Source organism: Muscardinus avellanarius, assembly GCF_963383645.1.
Source record: "Muscardinus avellanarius genome assembly, chromosome: 2".
Classification (NCBI taxonomy): domain Eukaryota; kingdom Metazoa; phylum Chordata; class Mammalia; order Rodentia; family Gliridae; genus Muscardinus; species Muscardinus avellanarius.
This window is the reverse complement of record NC_137787.1, coordinates 64,581,110-64,593,186: the sequence shown is the minus strand read 5'-3', so window position 1 is coordinate 64,593,186 and position 12,077 is coordinate 64,581,110. Positions and strand designations below refer to the sequence as shown.

General features: G+C 39.3%; 1 protein-coding gene across 1 annotated transcript in view; it reads left to right on the top strand.

Annotated features, from left to right (window-relative positions):
• The window catches only part of DCAF17 (DDB1 and CUL4 associated factor 17), a gene marked incomplete at both ends in the record, with an annotated part of 30,113 nt that extends 26,422 nt beyond the window's left edge, over positions 1–3,691 (top strand). The window contains one exon of the mRNA XM_080689225.1: positions 3,563–3,691. Coding sequence (XP_080545351.1) covers positions 3,563–3,691 — 129 coding nt within the window. The remainder of the gene's footprint in view (positions 1–3,562) is intronic.
• Between the last annotated feature and the right edge of the window lie 8,386 nt (positions 3,692–12,077).

Genomic DNA, 12,077 nt, shown 5'->3' with positions numbered 1-12,077 from the left:
TGGAAACAGGGTCTCACTAAGTTGCTGAGAGCCTCATTCAGTAGCTGAGGCTGGCTTCAAGCCTGTGTGATCCTCCTGTCTCAGCCTCCCAAGCGCTGGGATTACAAGTGTGCGTCACCATCCCCAGCCACATTTTTTTTTTTTTTTTGGTGGTCCTGGGGTTCCTGGAAGCCCTTCTACCTCCGGGCTATACTCCCAGACCTATTTTTACATTTTTTGGAAACAGGGTCTCCTAAACCAGCGCACGCGGCTGGCTTCGAACCTGCGCGATCCTCCTGTCTCTGCCTCCCAAGCGCGGCGATTACAAGTGTGCGCCACCACGCCCAGCTCACATCTAGGGTTTTTAAAACAAGCATTTACTTAGTAGAAGAAATATATGAGGCTAATTATCACTTGTATTTTAAAACTATAGATAATTCTATTAAAGCCCCCGTGTGTGTGTGTGTGTGTGTGTGTGTGTGTGTGTGTGTGTGTGTGTTTTACCAAGGATTGAACACGGGCATTCTGTCTTTGAGCTACACCTCAGCCTTATTTTATTTATTTATTTTTTTTTTATTGTGGTACTGGGATGGAACCCAGGGACATTCTACCTCTGAGCTACACCCCCAACCCTATTTTTTAGTCCTTTTAATGTTTTTGAAACAGGGTCTCACTGTGTTGCAGAGGACCTCACTAAGTAGCTGAAGCTGTCTGCGAACCGCGATCCTCCGGTCTCAGCCTTCCAAATACTGGGATTACAAGTGTGCGCCACCACACCTGGCAGGTTATATCTTTTAAGTTGCAGAGGGTCTTACTAAATTGCTGAGGCTAGCTGCAAACCTCCAATACTGGTCTAACAGGCACGTGCCTGGCTGGAGCCCTTTTTTATATAAACAAAACAATAATCATTTTGTACACTTAATGTTAAAACTCTCCTACAAAGCTGGGTGTGGTGGCGCACGTTTATAATCCCAGCATTCAGGAGGCTGAAACTGGAGGATCCTGGTTCACTGACAGCCTCAGCTACTTAGTGAGGCCATCTGCAACTCAGTGAGACCGTTTGAAAGGGTACAGCTCGAAGGTCGAATGCCCCTGGGTTCCATCCCTGACTCCCAAACACACAGAAACACACTCCTACAAAGTAGTATTATTTGACCTTTCATGGTCTCTAAATATTCTATTTAATCATATCATAATTATTACTTTCTCACAGTGCCTGTCTTTCTCCAGGCTAGCCAGTCAGAGCTTCTTTTGCTGACTCTCCTGTTGTTTTCACACTACCCTGGTATTCTCGAAAACATCCTCGGCTTTTTTTTTTTTTTTTTTTTTTTTTTTGGTGGTACTGGGGATGGAACCCTTCTGCCTGTGGGCTATACTCCCAGACCTATTTTATATTTTATTTGGAAACAGGGTCTCTTAAGCCAGTGCGGCTGGCTTCGAGCCTGCACGATCCTCCTGTCTCCGCCTTCTAAGTACGGGGATTGCAAGTGTGCGCGCCTTGTTTTTTAATAGCAGGATGGTCCAGACTCATTTCAAAATTTCCTCACCACAAAGCATAGAATCATGTACTCTTTGGGAACTTGTAGCCCTTTTTAATTGAGAATAGCATTACAGATCAAAATTTGGGTTCTTGGAGGATTGCAGGATCCATCAGAGTTGTGAGCAGAGACTAGATGCTACTTTGGGGCCATTTTTAGCAACTGCTAGGAAAAGTATTTCTTTTAAGTACATCTGTTTGCATTGATTTTCTATTTTGATTTCCTCTTTTACATTTTCTGAAATATATATAAATTTTAATCCCAAATTATAATTATAATTTGAGTTTCCCATTTTATAATTCCCATTTTACAATTCTTTTCTTCATCCATTATCATTTGAGAGACACTATATTATCATGTGATTTTTTTTAAGTTGCCAACTCATGCCTTTGACCATATTTATTGGAGTGTTCATAATTTTCTTATTACTTAAAAAGACTTCTAGGCCAGGTATGGTGGCGCACGCTTGTAATCCCCGCGCTTGGGAGGCTGAGACAGGAGGATAGCACAGGTTCGAAGCTAGCCTCAGCTACTTAGTGAGGCTCTCAGCAACTTAGTGAGACCCTGTTTCCAAATAAAATATAAAATGGTCTGGGAGTATAGCCAGAAGGTAGAAAGCCTCTGGAGCCTCTGGGTTCCACCCCCAGTACCACCAAACAATAAAATAAATCAAAAAAATAAAATAAAATAAAAAGACTTCTAGCTGTGCATGGTGGTGCACGCTTGTAATCCCCACGCTTGGGAGGTGGAGACAGGAGGATCGCGCAGTTTTGAAGCCAGCCATACTAGCTTAAGAGACCCTGTTTCCAAATAAAAATATTAAAAAGTAGGTCTGGGAGTGTAGCCCGGAGGTAGAAGGGTTTCCAGGAATCCCAGTACCAACAAAAATAAAAGTCTTCTATGCATCAAAAATGCTACCTTCGTCTTGAAAGGTTAAAAAGGATTTTTAAAATATTTGATATGTTTATACCTATCCCTTCTTTCTCCTCAACACTGTCAGTTTGTGAACCACTTTTCATTATTTTTGTCTTAAGTATATCTTTAAGTAGTAAATAGTCCTTACGAAGAAATTTGACAAAACATGCACATGTATATAACATGTGAATAGCATGTGACTTATGTGAATAATTTTCCTCAGACAAGCCCTTTATAATAGTAGTGGCCTTATAAACCAAAAGTTAAATTCTTGGTCAAGTTAGAGGATCGTTATAGAGTATTCACCTCCCAAACAGACTGTGTAGTATTTCTCACTAGTTGCCCAAAAGCAATTTTGATCTTCTCAAAGCATTAGTGTCTTCCATGTACGCATTTAAGAGTAGATCTATACTCAGAATTGTGATCAAAGAAGATTAAAAGGCACCAACAAAAATTTTTTATAGTGTTAATCTCCAAAAGAAATGGACTTGAAATTTCTGATCCACCTTAAAATTAACTTGTCTGAAGATAATATTAGTAGTAGTGGCTACCCTTTAATAAAGCCTCCCTTGTGGCAGGCCCTATCCTAAGTGGTTGCATTTATTATGACTAACATTGCTTTTATACTAGAAATCTTATGCAAGACAGATCTAGTAAAGTTTGCTGCATGTATCTGTTAGTCTAGGATATGGAAGGTCTTCCCTTCATACTTTCAGTAGTTATTATTTAGGATTTTTATGGGAATTAGAAATAGTGTCTGACCCCAGAGTCTTATACATAACATAGGCTCAGTAAATGACAGCTACATTTACTAAGGGTACTTTGCCATTTTTTCATCATCATAACCTCCTTGAACCCACCTTTCATCTGCTCTCAGGAAGGCCACCCATAGTCCTAAAACAGACATCTCAAACGTCACTTCATAGCCTAATATTTGTTTCCTACTAGCTGTTTCATTTCTTAACAGTAAACCTCTTTTCTGATTGCATTTAATTTCTTTCAGCCTAGTAATTTTTTATTATTGGAAGTTCATGGATGATGCATGCAAAGAAATGTTGAAATCATTTAATGAATGGTCTGATGCCACCAGAACAAAGAAGCTAATAAACTTCTTTTGCTCCTCTCTACAGATTCACCACCACTACTCTTTGAGGTCTCATCTCTGGAGAATGCTTTTCAAATTGGAGGCCACCCTTGGCACTACATCATCACACCCAATAAGAAGAAGCAGAAAGGAGTTTTCCATATTTGTGCCTTGAAAGATAATTCTTTGGTAATCATGAGTGATCAGACATCTTAGTAGTAAATTTCTATCAGAAATTTTTTATTCTCTACTCCTCTAGTAGCTCTACATTCCTAAGAATTACTTTTTTATTCATTTGTTTTAATAATTTGTGAGTATAGAGACTAATATTAACAATTGAAAATTCTTAGGGTACCAAGAACTTTTTTCCCCTTACCAATCTCCCAATAAGGCATCCCATGCCGAACATTTCCCAAACTCCATGGGATTCATTGATGGGATATCAATGAATATGATCAGGCTGCCTCTGAAATTGCTGTGGAACATGTTGTTGGGTTCTGCCTCTTTGTGGATGGTTGCAGTTTGCTTTCCATAGCAGAACGAGATGGAACTCTGGAGATCACAGTGTAGGCATTGAAGTACTTTGAATTTTAAGTTTATTGTGAAGTTATTTATGACACTGTAATAGAAATAATAAAATAAACAGTAGAGACCCCTTGAATTCTTTTTTTTTTTTTTTTTTTTCATTGCTAGGGGTTGAATCCAGGGGCATTCTACCTCTGAGCTATACCCCTAGTTCCATTTTATTTTTTAATTTGGAAATAGGGTCTCACTGAGTTGCAGAGGGCCTCATAAAGTAGCTGAGGCTAGCCATGAACCTGTGATCCTCCTGTCTCAGCTTCCCAAGTACTGGATTACAAGCATATGCCGCCATGCCCAGCTCTTTGTTTGTTTGTAGTTCTGTGGATGGAACCCAGGAGCATTCTATCTCCAAGCTACACTCCTAGCTGTATTTTTTATTCTTTATTTTGAAATAGGGTCTCACCAATTGCATAAGGCCTCACTAAATATCCAAGGCTGTCCGCAAACTGTAATCCTCCTGTGTCGACCTCCCAACTATTGAGATTAGAAGTGTGCACCACCATGCCCAGCCTCATTTTTCTTTTAAAACATAATTTTGACATTGATTTGCCATTTACTGGACAATTATCCAGAGCCTACCATGTGCCAGGCATTTTTGCTTTGTGTTTCTGATTTAGTTTAGTTGATTTTCTTTTTCTTTTCCTTTTTTTTTTTTTTTTTTTTTTTGGCAGGCTCAGCTTATCTCATACCTGTCTCTTCCAGGACCTTGCAGTCACTCTTAGCTCTAGTAGCTTTTGAAGTCACAATCATCTTTGACCATGTTGAAGATCAGCACAGTCTTGGGTTCATTTATCTTCTTTCCTTGATACTGTGGCCATTAGGAAAACTATGTCTAGTGTCTTCTCACATTCTTTTGTATGAGTATTGTTTCCCTCTATTTTCTCACTTATTTACATGTTACAGTTCTTGTTTGGCCCACCCAGTGACATCTTCTTTTATAATCTTTTATAAAAACCCGTTAGGGATTGTTTCCCACCATGACACATTTTCATCTGATTGTTCTCCTCCCAGCCAGGACAAGCTTAAGCCACAGGACCTGCCACATTTCTTTTTCACTTAGCTTTTGTATCTAAACTTTGCATAGTTCACATTTTGGACATTTAGCATGTTTTCATATAAAAGCTAAATATATATATATATATACACACACACACACACACACACACACACACACACATATGGTGTGTGTGTGTGTGTGTCTTAAATAGGAGGATTGCCGGTTGAAGGCTAGCTTTAGCAACTTAGTGAGACTCTGTTTTAAAATAAAATAGAGCAGGGGGTATAGCTCAGATGTAGACTGTCCTTGGGTTCAATCCCCAGTATTACACACACACAAAAAAGGCCTTTAACATCTGTGCCAAGCATACCTACCAGGTACTCTCTATAATAACCTGTTATAACATTTAATCAGATCTGTATTTCAGCATATTCATAAATAATTGTCAAATCCAGGAGAAGCTTTGCTCTGTATTTGCTGTGCAGTTTTATTGCAGTGACATTGCTTTAATGATGCCTGTGTCCTTTACTTTCCTACTTGTTAGTCAGAAGAGTGGATAACCCCAGAACATGTAATCAGCCAGATTGAAGATTTCAGAAAATGGTTCATAGCTTTCTGTTTTACACTGAGCTTTAAATTTAGTATTTAAGCAAGCAATAAAAGCTATAGCAGTTAGTAATAAAGCTGCATAGAACTTAACACAAAAAGAGAGGAATTGTTTGTATGTTGTCTTTAGATAGTAGAATAAAGAGAACAGTCTCCTAAAGAAAGATATGTATAATATGTATTCTAATATAAAACAGAGGAAAATCTGAAGCCCATACTATGATCAACATAATACGGTAATGGTTACAATTAACATGTTTAATTGCATTCATTTTTCTATGTGTAAAGTGTAATAGTATCACCATTCCTATTAGAAATAATTAGGATTAACAATAATTAACAAAAAATTAAAACTCATTCACTAATTTGATACATAAAATGTGCTAAATTCTGCTGGGCGTGGTGGCACACACTTGTAATCCCAGCATTTGGGAGGCTGAGACAGGAGGATTGTGGTTTGAGTACAGCCTCAGCTACTACTTAGTGAGGCCCTTAGCAACTCAGTGAGACCTTGTTTCAAAAAAAGAATAAAAATTAGGGCTAGGGGTGTAGCTCAGAGGTAGAATGCCCCTGGGTTTCATCCCCAGGACCACAAAAATAAAATAAAATAAAAATGTGCTAAATTCCAAAGTTTTTAAAAACATAGCATAAAAAGCCCTTACAATGTAACCTTAGCCTCGCTCCAGCTTCTTTTCTAAGTATAATAAGCTTCTTAACTTAATTGTAGTTGCTGCTTATGTTTAGATACATACATGCTCTATAGATTTACACTTCTGTGCTATTGTTTTGTGATTTCTCTTTTTCTTACTATTTTCTGCTTTTCTTTCAAGGCTCAGTTCAAGCTTTTTTTACTCCTGTAATGTTTTTCCTTCTGCTTATCTGGATTGGTTTCTTGATAATATCCTATATAGGCTCAATCACTTCATTTTTTATACTGCTTTGTTATTTTTCTATTTGTATTTTTGCCTCCCCTAGACTATAAACATCATTTGTGTGTGTGTGGTACTGGGGATGGAACCCAGGGGCTTTCTACCTCCAGGCTATACTCCCAGACCTAATTTTCTTATTTTTTTATTTGGAAACAGGGTCTCACTAAGTTGCTGAGAGCCTCACTAAGTAGCTGAGGCTGGCTTTAAACCTGTGCGATTCTCCTGTCTCGGCCTCCCAAGAGCAGGGATTACAAGCATGTGCCACCATACCCAGCTGACTATAAACATCTTGAGCTGGGCGTGGTGGCGCATGCTTGTGATCGTGGTGGTTCGTGGACAGCCTCAGCTACTTAGTGAGGCCCTCTGCAACTTAGTGAGACCCAGTTTCAAATTAAAGAATTGAAAAAACTAGGGCAGGGTGTATAGCTCAGAGGTCAAATGCTCCCGGGTCCCATCCCCAGACCCGCAAAAAAATAAAAAATAATAATAATAATAAACATCTTGATGTTTAATTCATCTCAGGTACAAATGCCTGGTATGATATATAGAATGTAGTAGCCTGTTGACATATGCTAATGCAATTAGTAAACTAGTATTTCAAAGCTTTTATGACTATACAATAGCAAAGATAGTATCATTTCCTTTATTATTTTTTTATTTAATTTTGTGGTACTGAACCCAGAGGCATTCTACCACCAAGCTACAGCCCCAACCCTATTTGATTTTAGTTTTTGATTTTGAAACAGGCTCTTACTAAGTTCCTGAGGCTTGATTTGAACCTGGGACCCTCCTTTCTCAGTGTCCCAAGTATAGGCATGTGCCACCATGCTCAGCTTTATTTCATTTTACATTGGAGACATTAGATGACTTAGATAAATCCAGAGAAGTTATCTATCCATGCTAGTATTAGTTCCAAATGTTCCTATTTATAAGGTGGAATTCTGTGTATACATATGATCATACACTTTTTTTCCACTTTAATGTCACAATATAGTGAAATAAGTCTCTTATCTTAAATGCTAAGTGGTATTAGACCATTTCCTCAGATATAAAAGTTGTTTTTTAGGGTTATTTTATTGTTTAGGGGTTCTTTTTGAGGCAGAATCTTGACTTGAGTTGCTCAGGCTAGTCTTAAATTCATGGACTCAAGTGATACTCCCTCCTCAGGCTCTCAAGTGGCTGGGACTATAGGCATATTCCATTAAGCCCAATTAAATATGAGAGCTTGATGTCTGAGTTATCCAAAGAGATTATGTGACCTATGTCTAAGACCTTAGGTTTGGTTACATATTAGTTTGTGTGTTATCCACTCTTTTGATTGACAGGTGGTTGGGATGAGGCATAGAGGGGGAAGTGGTGGGGAACTGCACGTGAATAATTAGGGCAGAATTACATAATAGAAAATCCATGGACTTTGGAGTCAGACCTTCTGTTTAGTAGATTCAAAACACTGGGCAAATTATTCTTATTCTTTGTGTTTTAGTTCCCTTAGTCATAAAGTGGGGTTAATATCTACTTTGAATATTATTAAGATCAAATAAAATAGTGACCATAAAGCATCAACTGCAGCTCCTGACAAAGTACATGCTTGAGATATTGTAAATTATTTTATTATATAAGGCACAGTATGTGGTACAGAGTAAATCTGTGAAATTTCTGAATTTAAATATTCTGAATTTCTAACCCGAACCTGGTGGTACACGCTTGTAATCCCAGCATTTGGGATGCTGAGACCGGAGGATCGCGGTTTGTGGACAGCCTCAGCTACTTAGTGAGGCTCTCCGCAACTCAGTGAGACCCTGTTTCAAAATAAAGAATAAAAAATTGAGCAGGGGATGTAGCTCGGAGGTCAAATGCCTCGGGGTTCCGTCCCCAGACCCGCAAAAAAAAAAAAAAAAAAGTTCTGAATTTTTCACATATGTCATAATTCAGTTCAACTGGTTGTTATTTTCTGTTTCTGTGCATTTGACCTATTGACATGCCATTAGTGTTAGATTTAAAATATTACATGATTTTCCCCCTAATCTTTGTCTTTAATATTCTTTTCAAACTATAGGCAAAAAATGGAATCCAAGAAATGGAATGTTGCTCTTTAGAATCTGACTGGATTTATTTCCATCCTGATGCTTCTGGTAGAATAATACATGTTGGCCCCAATCAAGTCAAGTGAGTAATTTTATCACACTTTAAAGTTAAAAGCAGCTTTTGGTAGCATTTATTAGCATCATTATTTTTGTCAGCTAATTAGCTTCTCATGGGGCATCTTTCTTAGAAACTTGGCATCTAAAAAATCTGACTTTATTCTTTTCACCTAATTATTATTATTTGTGAATACCGCATTTGAGTATGTTCTTTGATAGATTTGTAAGTGAAAGGGAATTACAGATTGGCCCTCTTAATCAGGTCTTAATTCTCTGGGATTAATAAGAAAAGATCTAGCCATAGCAGTGCATGCCTGTAATACCAGTGCTTGGAAGGCTGAAACAGGAGGATCACAAATTTAAGGACAGCCTCAGCAAAGTAGAAAGCCTCTCAGCAACCCTAGCAAGACCCTGTTTTATTTATTTATTTATTTTTTATTTTATGTATTTTATGTGTGGTACTGGGGTTCCTGGAAACCCTCTACCTCCAGGCTATACTCCCAGACCTATTTCATACTTTTTTAAAATTTGGAAACAGGGTCTCTTAAGCCAGCACGGCTGGCTTCGAACCTGCGCCATCTTCCTGTCTCCACCTCCCAAGCGTGAGAATTACATGCATGCGCCACCATGCCCAGCTGAGACCCTATTTTAAAACAAAAATTTGCCAGGCGTGGTGGCACACGCTTGCACTCAGTGCTTGGGAGGCTGAGACAGGAGGATCGCACAGGTTCGAAGCCAGCCTCAGCTACTTAGTGAGGCTCTCAGCAACTTAGTGAGACCCTGTTTCCAAATAAAGTATAAAATAGGTCTGGGAGTATAGCCCGGAGGTAGAAAGCCCCTGGGTTCCACCCATAGTACTACAAAAAAAAATAAATAAATAAATAAATAAATAAATAAAACAAAAAATTTAGAAGGGCTCAGAGGTAGAATGCCCCTGGGTTCAATCCCACACACACACACACACACACAAACCCAATAAGAAAGGAGATGAAATATTCATCTGTTTTCTAAAAGACAGCCTCAATGCAGGGAGGGTAGTGCACTGTCTTTTGTTTTACTTTGTTTGCTTTCTGGACACACACATCTCCCATAAATTGACCTTGCCTCTCTTGAAATGTTCTTCATTTGGATTCCCTGACAACCACCACAGTTATCCTGAATGTTTTCCTCTCTATCTTTTTAAGTGATCTTTCATGCTTTTCCTCCTCTGGCTGTTGCATATCCTCAGTGGATAGGCCTTCTCTTGTCACTCATCACTCTTTTTGCATGATCCTATTTATTCCTTGACTTCAAAGAACATGCATACACCCAAAACTCAACACTTATATACTAGTCCAAACCTCTCATTAATTCATGCCAGAAACCCGGAATCGTCCTTGATACCTTATTCTTGTCTTTCATCAGTACACATGACTTAAAACACTCATGCGATATTCTGTCACCCTGCTGTCTTCTCTCCCTTTCCCTCTCCCCTGCCTGCCTCTTACATGCAGACCACACATTCTGTCAACACGACTTATTTTACTAGTATGTAAAATTTCTTTTGTGTGTGTGTGGTGCTAGGAATTCTACCTCTGAGCTATGCCCCCAAGCCTGTTTTATTTATTTTATGTATGTATGTATTTATTTATTTTGTAGTACTGGTGGTGGAACCCAGGGGCATTCTACCTCTGAGCTTTTTTTTTTTGGTGGTACTGGGGTTCCTGAAAGCCCTTCTACCTCTGGGCTACACTCCCAGACCTATTTTTTACATATATATTTTTTTTATTTGGAAACGGTCTCTTAAGCCAGCATGGTTGGCTTCGAACCTGCGCGATCCTCCTGCCTCCACCTCCCAAGCGTGGGGGTTACAAGCGTGCACCACCATGCCCGGCCCCCAGCCCTATTTTTGATTCTTTATTTTGAAACAGGGTCTCACTGAGTTGCAAAGGGCCTCGCTAAGTAGCTGAGGCTGTCAATGAACCACGATCCTCCTGTCTCAGCCTCCTGAATGCTGGGGTTACAAGTGTGTGCCATCACGCCTGGGTTTATTTTTTTATTTTTTATTTTTTTGGTAGTATTGGGGTTCTGGAAGCTCTTCTCTCTCCATGCTACACTCTCAGGCCTATTTTATATATATATTTTTATTTGAAAACAGGGTCTCGTAAGCCAGCAAGGCTGGCTTTGAACCTGCACAATCCTTCTGTCTCTGCCTCCCAAGTGCGGGGATTACAAGCGTGCGCCACCACACCCAGCACTATTTTTTTTATTTGAAAACAGGGTCTTGTTAAGTTGCTAAGGACCTCAGTAAGTTGCTGAAGCTGGCTTTGAACCTGCAATCTTCCTATCTCAGCCTTCCAAGTACTCAGATTATGGGCATGCCCTATGCCCTAAGTATTTCTTTTTTTTTTTTTTTTTCTTGGTGGTACTGGGGTTCCTGGGAACCCTTCTACCTCCAGGCTACACTCCCAGACCTATTTTATACTTTTTTTTTTTTTTTTTTGAAAACAGGGTCTCCTAAGCCAGCAAGGCTGGCTTCGAACCTGCACAATCCTCCTGTCTCCGCCTCCCAAGCACGGGGATTACAAGGGTGCGCCACCACGCCCGGCCATTATCTATTTCCTAAATCTGCCTATTTCTGTACTTCGCTGTTGTTATCATTTTGGTCAGATTGCTGTCATGACTAGCCTAGACCACAGTAAAAGCCTACTTATAGGGCTTCCAGAATCCAGTGTTGAACTCTGTTTTTTCTCAGTAGTGAGAATGATTTTTTAAAACAATGAACAAATATGAAAACCTAAGCAAGTGAATTCTGCTTCAACCTCCCCCATCAGGGGCATTCTACCTCCTAGCTACACCCCCAGCCCTTTTTTCATTCTTTATTTTGAAACAGGGTCTTGATGAGTTGCAAATGGCCTCACTAAGTAGCTGAGGCTGTCTGCAAACTGCGATCCTCCTGTCTCAGACTCCCAAATGCTGGGATTCCAAGCGTGCTTCACCACACCCAGCTGACCTTTTTCTGGTGTCTTGTTGCTCTCAAGTCCAACATAGTTAATAGTGTCTGAAAGGCCTGCTTCCCATGTAGTTAACTTTAGTTACAATGTCTTTTTAGAGAGCTGAGGACCTGTTCTCTCTGATTGGAGTCTGTTTCACCTGCTCTTTTCCTAACTAATTTCTATTCATTATTTATAGCCCATCTTAAATGTCATTTTTATGTATGTGTGTGGTACTAGGGATTAAACTCAGGGGCATTCTATCATAGAGCTAGCCCTTTTAAATTTTTATTTTTAAACAGGGTCTCACTAAATTACCACGTGCTAGACTCAA